The sequence below is a fragment of the Lycorma delicatula genome, chromosome 12, assembly GCF_047948215.1.
Source record: "Lycorma delicatula isolate Av1 chromosome 12, ASM4794821v1, whole genome shotgun sequence".
Lineage (NCBI taxonomy): Eukaryota > Metazoa > Arthropoda > Insecta > Hemiptera > Fulgoridae > Lycorma > Lycorma delicatula.
The window spans coordinates 64,705,566-64,725,583 of NC_134466.1; the positions used below are offsets into that span (position 1 = coordinate 64,705,566).

Consider the following 20,018-nt stretch of genomic DNA (forward strand, 5'->3'; position numbering starts at 1 on the left):
ATTCAGTAGAATTTTTCATCTGAAAATTAATGGAATTCATTCCTTGGATAGAGTACCGGGACAGATAAGTTAAGTGTAGCAACGAAATACAAGATAACTCAGGTGTAAAATACTCTTTACAACCCACTTAAAAAAAAAAAAAAAACTGAACCATTTATACGACTCTTATCATTAACAGAATGAATAACTTCGAAATTTTCTGTTCACACATTATTGTAAAACTTTTGAAGTAACCGTCAAATTGTTAAAGAATCACGAGCGTACAAGATAATACGAATTGTGGGATTTATAATCAAAAATTAAATGAATGCTATTTTAGGTAAGTAATTAAGCTGTATAATTTTAATCCGTAGAATAAACCACATCGAAAAGTAATACACATTAATATTAAATTAATATTTTTTATAAAAAATAAGATAAAATTTATGACTTGATTGTGAGCTGTAAAATAACCAATAATTTTTTTTTTTTGTCTTCAGTCATTTGACTGGTTTGATGCAGCTCTCCAAGATTCCCTATCTAGTGCTAGTCGTTTCATTTCAGTATATCATCCCCTACATCCCTAACAATTTGTTGGTAGCACCACATTTCAATAGGTTCTAATTTTTTTTTTTTATAAAATAATAAAATTTAGTAATAAATGAAAAATTTTTTTTAAATACGCTCTGAAAAAAAAAAACAATTTCGGCACGCCGGAAGGCGGAAGTAGGTTTCACCGGTGGTAAGTACGGAATAAAAAGATTTCCATCTTAAAGTTAAGAAAACTTCAAATTTACTCAATACGATAACGGTTACATATGAAAAAAGTTTCACATATTTAGAATACGACAAGCCCCATCTTCTTACAATTCCAGTAAAATTTTGGTCATCCCTTGCTGTAAGGGTTGATCATATCAAAAATTGTTCTATATAAAAGTTTTAGGTAATATTTAGAGCAATAACGATCACTTTAAACAGATTCGATACTTTGCCTATTAAGGGAGGTATGATTTTTTTTGTCTTCGAAACCCCATTTTTTCCACTCCGTGGACCAATGGTTGGTGATATCAAAAAACTTTACTTATATAAGTTTTAGACCCTTATTCAAAAAATAATAGGAACTTTAAAGGTATTCGATATTTTACTTAATAAGAACGTTATAGTAATTTTTTTTAAAGCCCCCATGGTCCGATTTTGCTATTAACCGACCGTGGTAAATCGACCGAGATTTTGGGTCGTTATATTTTATGCTCAATTTGAACGCGATTGACGCAAAATTATGGCTATAAATTTTTGAACTGATGGTGGTTTTGGGGTCTGAGGGACGCGAAGATATGTCGAAATTTTCCGGAAGTCTAATCATGGACCTATTATAATAAGGAGCTTTCTTATGAAATCTACCTAAAATGCTATTAAATAGTAGCTTAAATTTAAAATTCTTCCTTAAATTTTATGTAGATAATTTTATTCTGGAAGCAAAAGAGTGAATTATCAAAAAAAAGAAAGAAAAATCATTGAAATCAGCATGTTTAGTGAAAATTAATATTGTACATACATAAGCAAACATATAAGTACTTACGGATCGATTTCAGAAACTCAAACGTTTTATTTAGTCTTCTTTTTTCTTTTCTTTTAAAATTGTTTAGTTCTAATAAAAAACCATTTTCTGCTATCTAGAAACCGCTTTAAAAATTTCATTTGAATTTTATCAGTACTGCGAGTCCCAATTTTATACAATAAAAGGAGAATACTGAACAATGAAACCAAATATACTTCATTTTTCAATAACTACATGTCCTTTTAACTAATACATAGTTTCATCATCTTACCGCTGGCTACAAAGTGGTCTGATTAGCACTTTGTATAGTAAGCATTAGAAAATAGGATACTCACATAATTATATGCAGAAGACTCCAGATCGAAGGTACTTCGGTCTTTATTTTTCTATTTAGCCTCCGGAACCACCGTAAGTTAATATTCAAGGGATGATTTGTATGAATGTAAATGAAGTGTAGTCTTGTTGTGTAGTCTCAGGTCATTCATTCTGAGGATGATAAAAAGTTTAAACATCATTATGTCATCGCAGAGCCCCAAGGGCCTCAAAGCGCCGCTTACTGGTGACCACCGTCGTGTCTTCGCTTATGTATTCTGTTCCGGCCTGGTGGCGCTCTATCGCCATCAGGCGCAACAAGGAGAGACTAGCGAAGACGCACAGGCGTGCGTGTGCACCTAGGTGTCGTGTCCGCATACAGGACTGTGTCCTATGCCCGCCCTGTGCGTGTTATCGGGTACACCTCCTATTGACCTAATCGCAAAAAAGAGGGTGGAGGGGGCACAAGGCAAGCCAGAACAAGAAGTCAGGGATGCCGTTTATAATATCTGGCAGGAAAGATGGTCGCAGGAAGGTGTAGTTCGATGGACGAGAACCCTCATCCCCAACATAAAACCGTGGTTGTCGAGAAAATTTTGTGAGATTGATCATCACCTATCGCAGTTTTTTACAGGACATGGTTCCTTCAATAACTACCTGCACAAAATAGGCAAGAGAGAAGAGCCAATTTGCGTTCACAAGATGATTGACCGAACCGTATGCTACGTTGAAAGAAAAAATAACACAGACAAATTTTAAGTTCAGTTTAATATTAGTAAATATTCAGTTAAATAAATGCGTATAAAAAATGCTGACAACACAGTTGTAGGACTTTCCAGTCATGCGGCTAAAACCACATTCCGGAAAAGTCCTACAACTGTCATATTATTTATCATTTTATTTAAATACAATATTTTTTCGTCGCGCGCGCATACAGTCTTTCTTTCTCGCGCGGGTGTGGCGGTACTAGCGGCGACGGTCGGCAATAACTAAACTAATATAATTTCATAATTTACATAAAACTAATTTACATAAAACAAATTTGGCTTGTACGGTCGGCACTGGTGTAGCCGCGAGGCTTAACGCGTCAGTTACCGAGTCAACCGGGCGATCGAGTTCGAAACCCGGCTAAACCGAGGTACTTTTTATACTTTAAATATAATTCATTTATTTAATCCTACCACTCGCATATAAGGACACAACATAGCAATAGTTAAGAGAATTTTTTGGGGTGGAACTGCGATTTTTAAATATTTTTTTTGTTGCAAATATTGTTATAAAATTTAATCGTTAACAAATGAGCTTAAGAAAAATATGACCTTAATTAGGTGAAATCTTTAGATACTAGGGGTGTGATACTAAGGGGTGATACTAAGGGTATCTTGCTATACAGCCTCAACATCTTGACCTTTAAAGTTGATAATTTAACAGCATCCGTCAATGCACTATATATAGAAGTAATCTGACCAAGGTTGGTCAAATTCGGTTCAGTAGTTCTACATATAAGGTGATTTTGAGACCGATACCGAACACACACATGTAAATACGAACATTACCATCCGGAAAAATTTCATCCGGTTTTTTGGGTTCCTTACGTGTCAAAAAGACAAGATCCGGTGAAAACCGCATTTGCCCAAATTGGACCATTACAATACCTTATAGCTATAGCGTTGTCTAGACGAGAAAGTAAAATTAAGTTTATTACTACTTTTTTTATATTAAGTTCATTTATCTAACTTTCTTAGCTTCGTCATAACTAAATCACCTGTAGACAAGTTTTTCGCATATATATTCCATTTTCAGAACTCCTAACAGGTTATTTAGTTATGACGAAGAAAGAAAGGTAGATAATTGCACCCGATATAAAAATTGTGAGGATCTTAGCAGAGAATAAGTACATATATATATATATATACAGGTCATTCACGGGAACCGTATGTTTTTGAAGTGGGTTGTACTCGGGCGTTCGTGGTGGAAGAGCACGTGGCTGGTGTCTGAAGTTTCCTTTGTTCATAGCATTTATATTTTAGTCGTTGAGATGAAGACGTGGACGCTAGACCAACGCCTGTACGCGTATGACAGTTTTGTGCGAAATGACGAATCCATTAACTGCTGTTCAGCAAGATTTCCGCCGTCAGTTTAATATCCATAGTAATGCAAGTGTCCCTTCTCGTAGCACAATATTATGATGGGTAAACAACCTTCGAACGCAATATTGAAGAAAAAACCACCGGGTCCCCGACGAACTGCTAGCAGTTCGTCGGGGTTCGTTCGATGTTCCGGAGAACATCGAACGCGAGTAAGGGAACCCATTGTCAGAAGCCCACGCCGCTCTCTTCAGAGGCATTCAGCAGCGCTTCAAATGAGCACAAGTACGGTAAGACGAATTCTGCATTCAGACCTGCATTTCCATCCTTACAAGATAGCCGTCGTGTAGCAGTTAAACGAGCAAGATTTCACGCAGCGATTACAATTTTGTCGACAAATGCTTCCCGTGTTTGAAGAAAATGAAAATTTGTTATCGTTAATGAGTGACGAAGCCCATTTTCATCTGAATGGCTTCGTCAACAAACAGAATTGCCGGTATCGGGCAGAAAGAAACCCACATCGGCTTCACGAGAGACCACTTCATAGCCCCTTGACTGTCTGGTGTGCAATATGAAAGGTCGGTGTTATTGGACCGTATTTTTTTTGAAGAAAATGACGCTGCCGTAACTGTAACAGCTGATCGTTACATTGCGATGTTGAATACGTTTTTCATCCCTGAGTTACGAAACCGGGGAATCGATTTTCAAAATGTGTTATTCCAGCAGGATGGAGCTACAGCGCACACAGCGAGGGCAACGGTTGCTGTTCTCCGTAACTTGTTTCCGGGTCGGATCGTTTCCAGATTCGGCGACATTCCTTGGCCCCCTCGGTCCCCCGACTTGAGTAGTTGTGATTTTTTTCCTATGGGGATTTCTGAAATCGCGTGTGTACGGCAATTAACCGCGTACATTGGAGGACCTAATGATCGCAATTCGTCATCACGTCACCCAGATTGATGTAGACATGTTGCAAAGAATTGAGGCCAGTTACCGTGAAAGGCTACAACAATAGTATTGCCCAAAATGGACATCACTTGCCGTACATAATTTTTCGTTCATGAGTAAGTAATAAATGCTTTGATTTAACAAGTGTTTCAGTACCAATAAAACTTTTTTAAAGTAAATCTTAAATTTTTTATGATTATTTTAAAAACATCCGGTTCCTGTGAATGACCTGTATATAGTTTAATAATATTTTTTATTGCTACTTGTGAGTAGTGATCAGAAAGACTAATAGAAACAATAAGCCTTATTTTAAAACTGTTGTAGAATACAAGAAAAAAAGTTAAATTTCAGACAACCGTTAGTACAAAGTACTAATTTTAATTACGGTATGACTGACCTCTGCCAAAATTATCCCTTAATGTCACCATATAATAAAATCACTCGTGAGATTTCAAACAAATTAGTCCAAGATGATAACAGCGTATAACGATCGAAAATTTTGAATTTTCTCTTTCTTATGCAATAATTAAAATAATTCGACATTTTTTTTAAATTTTATTCACACCACTTGTGCTTGAATTCAACGAAATTATAGGCTCGGTATCTTATCGTAAACTATTAGGCAATTCCTGAACATATATATATATACATACAGACAGAAGACTGTCAGTTGAAGAAGTGTTGAAGTGAGCAATCCGATAAGAATTTAAATCTATATAAGTTTAAGAAAATTTGGAAATTATTTATTGCTAATATTGTATTAATTAAGAAAGTACTCAATTAGTGTAACTACTTAATTCAAAGCTAATAATTTTAGTACAATAATTTCGTTTTTATTTCATCATAAGCATAATTAATTAAAATAGAGAGAAATGTTATTGATTAAAAATTTAATATTTATTTTATTTGGTTTTTTAAATATTAATTACATTGATTGTAAATGGAAAATATGGAATAAGGATTTAGACTGGTGGCAAACGAGCGTAATATACCAAATTTATCCGATATCATTTCAAGACAGTGATGGAGATGGGAAAGGCGATCTTACAGGTAAATCTATTTTATTTTATTAATTAATTGATTTATATATACATATATATATATATATATATATATATATATATATATATATATATATATATTTTTTTTTTTTTTTTTTTTTTTTAAATAACAAAAAGGGGCCAATGAATTGTATGACAATCCCGGGTACACTGACCCCGTAAGGGAAGACACCCTCCATGTGACAATTTCGGTCGCCACGCCATCCCTTCCGTACCTATGAAGGTAAAGCCCTTCATTGGCTTTACCAGAGATCATCTTCAGAACCCCAGCAAAAGACATATCTCAGCCTTGTTCTTGCCTAACCGGTCAAGTTATCCATATTATATATGAGAAAAAATTTTTGGTTTAATTTTTGAAACCAAGATGGCCAACCAAGTTTTGTATTTGTTATTGTTACTTGTCTATGTTTATTCTTTATTGTTTTGTGTAACACTACATGATAGTGTTACTTTAGTCGTTAATGACTAATTGTTGATGTGACTGTAAATATAAGCATTAAAAAAAAGGATGGTCAACAAAAAACAGTAACAAAAATTTATATATTAGCATCATAATTTCTAAAAAAATGTTTTCGACTTTTTGAAAATTTTGAGGCACATACATCAAGGATTTTTTTTTAGTGAATCAAATATTCACTAAAATTGATTTTAATTAAATTAAAATCAGAAATAAATTTTTTTTTTTTCAATTTTTTTAAACGTTTGAGAGCTCACCATTAGAGTAGGAATATTAAGTTACTTCAGTGACTTCCTCAATTGGGAAATTTTTTTTTTTTTTTTTTTTGGGGATACCCATACTCAAAGGAAAGAATTCGGCTAAAATTAATTTTTATGAGAATAATCCCTAAGTGATGATAAATAAAAAAAATACATACAAAATTGTAAATTATAATTTTTACAATTATACATAATTGTAAAAACATTTTTTGGCTAATTTTCTTTCCAAAAAATACTAAAGAGTTAAAATTAAAAAAGAAAAATAAGATTGTTGCACTTAAATCCAACGAGTAATTTGCGAAATGTATTTAAATTTAAAATAAATTTAACGAAAAAATTTTTAATTAAAAAAAACTATTTTTGTTAACATAGATCATTGTACAGGGGGGCAAAAAAGGTTTATAATGGTTTGAAGCCTTATGGATGTAGAAAATATGAATGTGGATGCAAGAAAAACTTCTTTTTTGATACAAGAGAAATTTAAAAAAATATATAAATTCATTTTTTGGGGAGAGGCTGAATGTTAAATACAAATTTTTATTAATTTGTGATCTTAATTAAAAAAAAAAAAAAACTTCCAACTTTCTAAGAAATTGTTTTTCTGTAGTGCCCTGGTAATGAATTGATATTTCATTTCGAACCCTACACCTTTTTCCAATTTTCTCAAAAATATAATACATTCTTTCTCCCCGAAGACATTCCTATATAAAAATTTTTTATCAAATTTAGTAAAAGGCGTCCAGAGTTGTCAGACAAAATACAGATGTACATATACAAAACGTTTGTCTACAAAAATAATTTTTTTTGTACCTAGTAACAACGAATAAAAATTCTTTTTTAACAGATTATTTAAATTTAATTATTTTTTGTTAAATTTTTTTTTTGTAGTCTCTTTAAGGCAAAAAACTTAAAATAAGACCCAGTTTTTTTAGATTCTTTTGATCAATCTGTGTACTTTTCCGTTATAAATATAAATGCATGCTATAGCAGCACATATCGCTATAGCCAGGAATGTAATAATAATTCTAAGTTCGCATTACGATGGTTTAACGATCACAAGATAGTTAAACTTATAACTAAACGAAATATCTACAAAACTAAAAAGTTACACTAATACAAAAACCAAAGCACGAAAAACTCACTTTAATGTAACAGTACAGCCGGCCTCTGTGGCGCGAGTGGTAACATCTCGACATATCATCCGGAGGTCCCGGGTTCGAATCCCGGTCAACCATGGCGTTTCACACGCTACAAATACAAAACATTATATTGTTTTCATAAAATACAGAACAAAAGAAATTTCCACATGTACTTACCAGTCGTAATGGAAATGTGATTTTAACGGTCACTTAAAAACCTTATTATCATTTTTTTTTTTAAATATTCATAAACCTTTATTTATTTTCCATTTCTCTGTGCCTTTTAAATATAATTTTTACGTTAAATTCTTAATATATTTAAGGATTGTAACAATTTTTAAACTTTTTTTTTTTTTTTTAAAAAAAAGGTGTTATTACTAGTTAGGCTGAAAAATATTCAGAAAAATTATAGTACGTTTACGTTTAATTGAACGGAAAATAAATTAAACCATTCTCGATATTATAAAATCAGTTATAAACTAAGAAAATCTGACAACACAGTTGTAAGACATTCCCGTCAAGCGGCTAAATCCGCGTTCCGGGAAAGTCCTACAACTGTGGCTTGTTTCTTTCTGATGCACGGCTTACACACACAATTTAAAATATTTATCATTTTATTTAAATATAATATTTTTTCGTTTATTTAATTCTATGATTCTAAATAAAACGCGCGCGCGCATACCGTCGCTAACGTTCCTATCAATTCCGACCAACCGCGAGCGGTCAGAGTAGCTGTCTTCCGATTAAAAACTGGCCACGACGACTATTTTTCTTGTCACTTTCACCGCATCCATGTGCTGCCGTCTCCTTAGAGTCGGCTGTGTGGTTGCGGGACAATGAATGCCGATCACCTGAGAGATTGTCCAGTCCTGGACTATATCCAGCTGGATGAGAGCCCGGAGTTCACAGAAGCCAGTCTTTATTGGTCAACGCGTCGCCAAATGGCTCAACGGCCAAGTGCGGGCGTTAGCTAGTAAGTAAGTATTTTGACGGTTCCTAATTTTGGTCCCCGCACTTTCAGCATCGTTAAACTATTTTACAATTTTTTACATACAAGAACGATTTAAAGTATTTCAACCGGGGAATCGTAGAGCATACAAAGTTACTGTCTAATCAACATTTCGGTGACATTCCCCGTAAAGTAAAATTACCTCAGGTTTTTCTCTAATTGTAATCGTTCTGTAATTTCCAATAAATAAAAACTAAATAATTTAATAATTATTAACAGTTGGCGAGTAACAAAGTAGTAAAAAAAATTAATTGACACTGATAATACGTTCACTTAGGCAAATATCATTTGCAACTTGAACTTGGTGTTTACACGCTTTACTTCTTTTTCTTTAAAATTTAATATTTTTTTAATTCAGAATTTATTATCAGTTGAATGTAATTTCGACACTTGGGCCAGAATAAATGAAACTAAGAAAAACCGATTTATAGGCCTATAGCATTTATGAAGATGAATAACTAAAAAATTATCAATTTTAGAAAACAAAGTCTGAAATGAAATTTTTTTGCAAAAAATTCGATTCTGCAATAAAAATTATAGGTTCTTATTTTTTTTTAAATAGGTTGACCTTTAAATGAACTTTATTTTACCTTATCAAGGTCAACATATCTTGTGAACGTATTTCCCCTATAAAATTGAAAAAATTTAATAGAAAATATTTTTTCTTAAAATGTTTAGTTTTTGAGATATAGATGTGTCTCAATTTAAATGTACCAGCCGACACACACACACACACACACACACACACACAATGTATAAACAACGGTCACTACAAAACTCTACGTCTCGCGTACTTAAAAGAATGTTTTCCCAGTTAAAGTTTTGATAATATTTTACACCTCTATTGAAAGTGAAATATCACAAAAAATTTTATGTTCTTTAAAGCGAACTATAAAATATTTCTTAAAACCTAATTTAGACGAGTATATTTATATTATTACTGCAAAATGTAATTTTGGTTACTCGATTCGATATTTCTAACTAAACCTTCCTGAATTAATTTAAACAATTATATTTTTATTAGAATTTTTAAAATAATGAAGAACAGTAAATAAACTTTTGAAAGATTTTACTTAAAACTTTAAACGAAAAATAAATTACACATTTATCACACATACATATTATATTCCATCCCACTTTCACCGTCATTCCAATTTAACAAATTTTCAGATAGGTTTCTTAAATACATTTAACAAAAAAAAAAAATTGTTTTAATTTTATTTTTCAGGTATAAGATCGAGATTGGATTATTTTACGGAAACCGGAATCAAAATTATTTGGTTATCACCGATATATAAATCGCCACAAGTCGATAACGGTTATGATATATCGAATTTTACTGATATAGATCCCTTGTTTGGTACGCTGGACGACTTTAAAAGTTTAGTAAAAGATCTTAAAGATAGAGGTAAGAAGTTGAAACGTACTATCGTAGAAAATAAGTTATTAGATAAAGTTTAGAATAAGGAAATGAGATTGTGTCATGGTAAAGAGCTATACCATAAATTATTGGATAGAATAACATAGCCTTTCTTTAATTTTCTTGAAAATATTTGAACCTCGGATCCTCCCTTGTACTGGAAAATGAATTATTTATAAAGAAAGTGAGAGAGAGAGAGAGTGTGTGTGGGAAAGAGAGGGTGTGAGATTGGACTCTGCGTCACATTTCATATCGTTATCACTGGCATCGCTAAACCACGGCCGGCCTTAAAACTACGTAGGAAAGACTCTTTGACACGTTAAAAACTTTCTTCTGACACTTTCAGTTGTCCTGCATTCTTCTTTTACCCAGACATCCGGTTGTTTGAAATGGATTATGCCATCAACGAATGTTGACGGCATAATCAATTTCAAACGACGAATGTTGACGATATAATCCATTGTCACCCTGAGAATAATAATTAAACGTTCTACAGAACGCACGTCGAATTGTAACTACAGATTCATATTTAGGAAACTGGAAAACACCAGAAGGCTTTCTGTACAGGAGCTATCATCTTTGCTAGTCGCGTTGTCAAGCTGAAAGATAGGCTTCTAAAATTAAAATTTAAGTAAACCTGTCCTTATTTTTTGATCCTAGCCTTAAATCAAAATTGTAAACCTTAACCAAGAGATATTATAACAGATTAAAACCGCAATACTTTTTTTGGACATTTTTTTTGTCTTCAGTCATTTGACTTTTCTTTTCTTTCTTTGTTTTTCATGTTTTGCCTCCGGTAATTACCGTTCAGATAATACTTCAGAGGATGGTGTGAGTATAAATGAAGTGTAGTCTTGTACAGTCTCAGTTCGACCATTCCTGAGATGTGTGGGTTAATTGAAACCCAACCACCAAAGAACACCGGTACCAACGATCTAGTATTCAAATCAGTGTAAAAATAACTGACTTTACTAGGACTTGAACGCTGTAACTCTCGACTTCCAAATCAGCTGATTTGGGAAGATGTGTTCACCATTAGATCCAACCCGCGGGTTGATCTAGTGGTGATCACTAGTTTTGGTGGTTGGTCATTTGACTGATTTGATGCAGCTCTCCAAGATTACCTATCTAGTGCTAGTCGTTTCATTTCAGTATACTCCCTACATCCTACATTCCTAACAATTTATTTTACATATTCCAAACGTTGCCTGCCTGCACAATTTTTCCCTTCTACCTGTCACTCCAATATTAAAGCGACTTTTTTTCACAGACATTAGAGAAAATAATTTTAAAAAAACATGGTGTTGTTTAAAAAAGAAATAAATTATATCTAAATAGACTAAGTTAGAATGAAATCGTTAAAGAATATATAAAACGACGTATGATGTAAGCTGTTTTAGCGTAATTCCTTGGATCGGATTGCTGTTTCAGGAATTGGTTCGGTAAATATTGTTTATGAATTAACAAAACAGATTTTCTACAGAATGAGAAATCACTTTATTGGTAATAAATACTAAATTGAGTTGACATAATTCTGTATTTTTATAAATAGAATAAGATTTTTACCAAAATGTAAGAGTTTTTCAGGGAAGTGGATTTTTAAAAAAACATACTCGTAAAAAAATTATTTAAAACGCAAATAATTCTAATTTTATATTTTACAAATGAATCTATATTGTCTATTAAAAAATTGCAGGTATGCATATCTTGCTGGATTTCGTACCGAATCATACTAGCGATGAACACGAATGGTTTCAAAAATCGGTGAAGAAGATCGAGCCTTATACAGATTACTACATTTGGAAAAATCCAAAGGAAATATTTCCAAATGGAACAAAAATACCACCATGTAATTGGGTAAGTAATTCGCCTAGATGTAATTTTCTGCAAGAACATAATAAGTTATTTAACATAATATTTGAGTATTTAACTTTTATTTGTTGGCTTCACTGTTTCATCACCATCATTGCATGAAGTATTATATTAACTATGAAATGGAAATGCTGAATTAACAATCGAAATAGCAATTCACTTTATTGAATATATATATATATATATAAATACTAGCGTTCTCCTGTCCCGGCATGGCCCATGATAACAATACGGTTCCACCCGCAATATATTTTTTAATAGAAAATTTATTTATTTATTATAATTAAAAATTATTTAATCAAGAATATTGTTTTTAGATGTTTATTAAATCTCAATCACAAAATCACCTGATTTTGAAATAGAGAGTTCTAAGTTTCGAGACCTTGTAAAGGCAATTGCTTTTATATGGATTTGAATACTAGACTGTGAATACGGATGCTTTTTGGTGATCAGGTTTCAATGAACCACACGTCTCAGGAGTAATCAACCTAAACAACATGTTTACCGGTACTTACAGTTACGTTGAATTTTTTTTCTTCCTGTTTAGCCTCCGGGAATTACCGTTCAGGTATTACTTCAAAGGATGAATAGGATGATATGTATGAACGTAAATAATGAAGTGTACAGTCTCAGTTCGACCAGTCCTGAGATGTGTGGTTAATTGAAACCCAACCACCAAAGAACACCGGTATCCACTATCTAGTATTCAAATCCAAGTAAAAATAACCGACTTTACTAGGACTTGAACGCTGGAACTCTCGTCTTCCAAATCAACTGATTTGGGAAAACGCATTCACCAGTAGACCAATCCGTTGGGTTCAGTTACGTTGCAATACATCTGTAGCTATGTCACGCTTGGCAAGCCGGTATCAGTAATTACATTTGCCTATATACACACACACACCCAGATCCGGCAGTAGCTGGAAAACTGGTTAGATATATATATATATATATATATATATATATATATATGTATATATATATATAACCAAAAAATGAAAAACCATAACTTTTTTTGTAGGAAACGTTTCTGTTTCAATCTAGGAACGTAGAAAGGGACCCCTTGTAATGCAAAAAATAGAATTGATAGCCTAATGCTCGTAATGATTTAAACCGGGTAAATACTAGAGTAACATAAAAATGTTGTGTACAAGAGAGAATTTAACAAAATAATAATTATTTATACTTTAAAAATTACAGAATTTTAATGCTGCCCAATTAATAATAAAGAAAATGTTATATCACTTTCAGCTAAGTTTATTTGGCGGATCTGCTTGGGAATTTAATGAAGATCGTCAACAGTATTACTATCACAAATTTAGTGTTCACCAACCGGAACTGAATTACCATAACAAGAAAGTCAGAGAAGATATGAAGGTAGGTGTTTAAAATCCGTCTAAGCAGTTAGGTATATTATTTTTTAAACTGTCTGTACCTTTGCGAATCATTTACAGTCTCTAGAAAAATATACGATATCTTTAATTAAGATACCAATTTATTTTACTCGTACTGCATCAATTGTAGTTTCTGATCTGTTGTAATATAAAACACAGAAAATGTAATGAAAAAAAAGAAAACTACACTTCTTCCTTAGTGTTACGATCCACTTTGCCGTCGGGTGCAGCGAGGGCTTGAGTCTCCACGGCAGTCTGACCACGCCATGTCCTACGTCATAATGCCGCAGGGAGTGGTCATTATGAGGTAGCGACGCATTCGGCGCTCGAATCTGATCCAAGACTGTCACGTCATACTCTTAGTCCGGACGGACTCCATTCTCTGTTCGGATGAACGTTAGCTTTAATGTTGTATTTAATTTTTTATTTTTATATGTCAAGTTATACGTTATTTTACAATTCATCTCATTAACTGTCAAGACGTTAATTCATTAAAACATTATTCGACAAGCAACAAGGCACTGTCTTCATTCATCACCTCTATTCCAACCTTCTTTCTTTTTCCTGTTTAGCCTCCGGCAACTACCGTTTAGATAATTCTTCAGCGGATGAATGAGGATGATAAGTTTCAATTTTTCAGGGCTAAATCAATTTCTTAGTGAAAATGTAAAATTTAAGGATAGAAACAAAATACATCGTCTGAACGAATGAATGAGATAAGATATTAATAAAATTCTACTTGGCCTACGCTCATCCTTTTTGTTATGGGTGCGTCGTTGAAGATGTGGCTGGAATTTATCATTCTATCTGATTGTCCACCTTATGTTATAACTGGATTTTCTAGTTATACACTTTTTTTTTTTTTTTTTTGTCTTCAGTCATTTGACTGGTTTGATGCAGCTCTCCAAGATTCCCTATCTAGTGCTAGTCGTTTCATTTCAGTATACCCTCTATATCCTACATCCCTAACAATTTGTTTTACATATTCCAAACGTGGCCTGCCTACACAATTTTTTCCTTCTACCTGTCCTTCCAATATTAAAGCGACTATTCCAGGATGCCTTAGTATGTGGCCTATAAGTCTGTCTCTTCTTTTAACTATATTTTTCCAAATGCTTCTTTCTTCATCTATTTGCCGCAATACATCTACATTTGTCACTTTATCCACCCATCTGGTTTTTAACATTCTCGTATAGCACCGCGTTTCAAAAGCTTCTAATCTTTTCTCCTCAGATACTCCTATTGTCCAAGTTTCACTTCCATATAAAGCAACACTCCAAACATACACTCATTTTTTTAAATTTAAAAATTTTTCATTTTTCATTTAAAAAAAAAATATATATATATGTGTGTAATTTAATAGGCGTACAAAAAAGTTTGTGTCGTCCACAGCAGATTGTTTTTATCATAAGTGTAAACTTTATTGTTTCATAGCTGATCTCAACACTTTTGTCCGCTAATCCTTAGTCTAGCCGGCCTCCGTGGCGCTTGTGGAAGCGTCTCGGCCTTTCATCCGGAGGTCCCGGGTTTGAATCCCGGTCAGGCAAGGCATTGCCTCATGTTAAATAGCTTTAATCATAACAAATTATTCTACATATTACATTAATATATATCTAGCTTTAATACATTACACAAACTAATCTTATACCTAGTAAATATAAATATATTATAATATATTATTATAAGTATAGAACTAAACCAGTAAAATTAATAATTTTGTTAAAAAAAAATTCTTTTGAAATAGTAATAATAATGAAATTCAAATGATTTTTTTTATTATTTAAATTCTAAGATTCCTACTATTTCTACTGTCCTAATATTAGAACAATCTGATTAATTTTTACTAATCGCAAAGACGTTAAACTGTTTCCTATTGGCTATGTAAAATTTGATTTGTAAGTCGAGAGTTCCAGCTTTCAAGTCCTCGCAAAGTCAGTTATTTTTAAGTGGTTTTGAATACTAGATCGTGGATACCGGTGTTCTTTGGTTGTTGGGTTTCAATTTACCACACATCTAAGGTCGAACTAAGACTGTACAAGACTACATTTCATTTAAACTCATACATATCATCCTGTGAAGTATTATCTGAAAAGTAATTACCGTAGTCTAAACAGGAAAAAGAAGAAAGGTTATGTAAAATTTAAGAAAATTTCTTTAATACCGATTAAACAAACATCTATATGAATAAAATAATTTTCATATAAAAATATTTCATCTAATATGAATAAATATATCACTTTATATATATTGAAATTTGTTTTATTAATATGTTTTCAGAAAGTTTTAAAATTCTGGATGGATTTAGGCGTAGACGGTTTCAGAGTAGATGCTGTTAAAGAGTTAATGGAAGATCCAGAATTACACGACGAACTATGTTTACCTCAATATATAACATGCGATAACGAATATTTTAAAATTAACCACAATTATACCAGCGATTGGCCGGATACATATGAGGTGGTTTACGAATGGAGAGCATTCCTTGATTCTTATGCAAAGAACTCAACTAATAACCAAACCAGGTAAATATTATTCTACGATGAAATAAATTTTTCATTCGTTACAATATTATATACCGGATTATTATATAGGTACTTAGGATTTAATCACACGAAACGTTAATACTGAGCCTTCACACTTAAGAAATTCTCTTTATAGTGAAGTAATAAATAAGTAATCGTATACGAAGTCTGTTCAAAAAATAACCGAACTTTATTTTTTTAATCTTTATTATTGATTTTACAGATTATTGACCCTTGTCTCCTTCAAAGTATTTCACCCAGTGGTGTTTCCATTTCGCGAAGCAGTCCTGGATAGCTTCATTTGAAATGGCCTTTAAGGCCCGTGACGAATTTGCATTAATGTTATCCAGTAGTCTCAAAACGACGTCCTTTCATCATTGATTTTAATTTCGGACATAAGAAAAAAATCGCAAAGCGCCAGGTCTGACGAGTATTGAAACTTAGGGAGGACGGACAGTCATCTGATTTTTGGCACAAAGCTGAGTGTGCGGGCGCATTTTCGGGATATGAAGAAATCATGAATTTTCTCACCACAACTCTGGTCTCGTTTTGCGGATTTTTTCACGTAACCTTTTTAAAAAGTCTTGATAGTACGCACGGTTTACTGTTTCACCTTGAAGCAACAATTCAAAATGCAAAATTCCATTAAAATCGAAAAATAGAGAGAATCACTTTGACATGGGATCGAGACCAACGTGATTTCTTTAGAGATTCTTTGCCGATCCATTGTGATGATTGAACTTTTGTCTCGATTTCGTAGCCGTAAACCCGGTTTTCGTCTTTAGTTATGATCCTATGCGTGAATATTTCATCGTCATCGGCTTGCTCAAAAATTTGCCGGCAATTGTCCACTCGATGTTCTCTCTGCTTTTCGGTCATCAAACAAAGACAAACTTTGCTGCAACCGGATGCACGTTCAATTTTTCAGTTTGTATATCATAGCATGATCCAATTGAGATGCTCTTCTTTAAGTTCTCTGACAGTCAATCGGCGATTTGCGCGGATCAGATCGATGATTTTCTAAACGTTGGTGTCATTAGTTGAAGTCGAAGGCTTTCCTGGTCGACATTCATCTTCAATTGACGACGATCACTTTTAAATCGTAAAAACCATTCGAATATTGCGTAACACTCGGAGCATCATCTCCGTAAATTTGTTTCAAATTTAGAAATGTTTCAGTGAAATTTTTCCCCGGTTTCACTCAAAATTTTACGTTGTACCGTTCCTCCCGAAAATCACGCATTACAAAAATCATTACTGACATTTAAACACGTTGCACTAAAATAACACTAACTCGCGATATAATAATAAAACTAAACGCGATATCAACAATCCAACAATATGTAGTTACAGAGGATGTTATGCGAAAGACAATGCTGCCAACCGCACGTCATTAAATATCTCCGTTGGCGCGTAATTAAAAATGTTCGGTTATTTGCTGTACAGTTATGAAAAGAATGTGTTTCTAATTTCTTCCGTAATAATATCCAATAATTTATCGATGTATAAAATTATTCAAATGAAATTAAATCCTGCAAGTGTTGTCCCTCTGTTTTAAATACTCAACACTTCAACTCTTACTGTTGAACAAATCTGTAGATATATGAAGAATATAAGCGGTGCGAGAGATGTCACTGAGTCTTCACTGATTTTTTTATCATCCACCTCGCCATGTAGAGATCCTATAAGCAACCGGAATAAGAGACACATTCAACCGATTACTGCTATGATATAAACCTTGTTTGACACAGTAATAGCATATAGAGAAAAGACTATGAGGGAGATGAATCAAACAAGCTACACTCACAAAGTGGTTTCCCCTCCACACAGACTGACAGACGATTGACTTTCAATCGTTCAAGTGTTCGTAGTTTGTTGCTTGTAGGCTTTTTCTTTGAGGTAACCCCGTGAAAAAAAAACCGCCGCATTCAAATCTGGAGATCTTGTTGGCCACAAGCCTCGACCGATAACACGATTACCAAAGAATTCCTCGACGAAATCAGAAGTTGAACCTGCGTAGCGCGATGTCGCACCGTCATGTTGTAGCCAGCACCGTCATGTCTTCCTCTTCCAAGAGTGCGATGAACTGAAATAAAATATCCTGATATCGTTCTGCATTAATAGTGTACTCGAAAAAAAATAGGACCGATTATTTTCTTCCGCGATATCGCGCACCACACGCCCGACTTCTGCGGGTGTAATTGTTTTTCGTGATAAACGTGGGGATTTTCAGCGTTCCAAATTCTACTGTTTTGGCTGTTTACGTAGCCATCCGAATGAAACCGTGCTTAATCTGTGCAAAATAACGAATCCATAATGTTAATTCCCTCGCGCAGAAATCGACGGAACCGTTGACAATATTGTAGCCGTTTTTCTTTGTCGGGCTCAAGAAGTCGATGAACCGTTTGAATGCGATAAGGTCGTAATTTTAATCGTTTGGTCGCCCGATGAAAAGTCGATTTAGACAAATTAATTTCAGCAGACAAACGTCTGATCGATTTATTTGGCGAGGCGAGTAATCGGTATTTGATTTCAGCGACTGTATCTGTATTCAACACCGACGCAGGTCTTTTGTGTTCCTTGTTATTAACAGAACCGGTCTCTCTAAATTTTGCGACTAACCTTAATACTGATGTTTTGTTAGGAGCTGGTTTATCTAGGTACTTATGGCGAAACAAATCTTGCACTGCAACCGCTGTTTTCGTACTGAAGTACGACTCGACAATGAAAACACGTTTATCTAGCGAAAACACCATCTTGTCTCTAGCGATACACTGAACGTTATGATTGCATTGTTGTTACTATCGGTAGTGTTCTACTGCGTCGCCGCGATGTTCAGATGTTGGACGAGTCCATTTCAGTAACGAGTAGGGGAGTAAGCTTGACGTTGAAATTTCATGGATGAGTGATTAATGGGTTGCGTTTTACATGGGACACTCTGTATTTCAGCTCGATTAGTATTTAAAACTTCAATTTAAATCTCAAAGAGCAACTCCTTCTCATTTAATGTTCTGAACCGGTTTAAAAGTTTGTCACCCAATTATTCTACAATAACCTTCCACAAATGTTTGATATCGATTTTCATTTACAAAACGAAATACAAAATCCTACAGGAATGTAAGTCTGAGTCCACTGTATGGGATAACTAAACTGATACCGTACAATGTTTTAAAGGAGTATTTAGCCCACGACAATCTCTTATTACCCCTGTCTCACTTAGGCGAGCCAACAAGCCCGGTTAACCGGCATTCTGTATACTATGCAATTATGACGACTGTTGATTATTTAACTAGAGCTGTAACATACGCTTTACAAGGCTCCTCGTAACGCAAATAATATCTAATAAATACTATACTGTAAGTAAATTTAACTTCACAGAAATCTTCGAAACACATGAAAAACTTTCATGTAATTAAAACTAGAAACACTTCCTGTAATAGGCGAGTCATTCTTTTCGTGTATTAATATTTTACAGCTTAAATAAGCAATTTTTAAAGTAGAAAGGAAAAGCAATTGGTAACGTAATTCTCAAATTTAATTTTAATTAATTATTTCAGGATAATGTTAACCGAAGCATATTCAGGAATACATGAAGTAATGCTTTATTATGGAAACGGTACAAACGAAGGAATACAGTTACCGTTCAATTTCCATTTAATGTATGGAAATATCGAATTTAATTCTACTGTTTATAAGTACCTAATTGATTTATGGTTTGACAATATGCCGGAAGGAAAATGGGCCGACTGGGTGGTAAGGAAACTTTGTGTTTTTTTTTTTTATTATTATATAAAACTACTTTGATATTTAATTTTTTTTTCTTCATTCTTTTAGAAGGAATGGCAAGACGGTTGATTTTTAAAATTAAAATGTTTTAGGTTATTTTTCTTTTATCTTAATCGATTCTTCCCCCCATGTTTCAGAACTATTAATATGTTATTACAGCACAAAAAAATTGTTGAAGGATAATTTTATCAACAGTTACCTGTAACAGATTCCTGTA

General features: G+C 33.4%; 1 protein-coding gene across 1 annotated transcript in view; it reads left to right on the plus strand.

Annotated features, from left to right (window-relative positions):
* Positions 1 to 5,269: 5,269 nt before the first annotated feature.
* The window catches only part of LOC142332787 (maltase A3-like), a 32,660-nt gene continuing 17,911 nt past the window's right edge, over positions 5,270 to 20,018 (plus strand). Inside the window, exons 1-7 of the mRNA XM_075379402.1 lie at positions 5,270 to 5,362; positions 5,841 to 5,931; positions 10,036 to 10,215; positions 11,924 to 12,084; positions 13,351 to 13,476; positions 15,771 to 16,015; positions 19,573 to 19,768. Coding sequence (XP_075235517.1) covers positions 5,270 to 5,362; positions 5,841 to 5,931; positions 10,036 to 10,215; positions 11,924 to 12,084; positions 13,351 to 13,476; positions 15,771 to 16,015; positions 19,573 to 19,768 — 1,092 coding nt within the window. The remainder of the gene's footprint in view (positions 5,363 to 5,840; positions 5,932 to 10,035; positions 10,216 to 11,923; positions 12,085 to 13,350; positions 13,477 to 15,770; positions 16,016 to 19,572; positions 19,769 to 20,018) is intronic.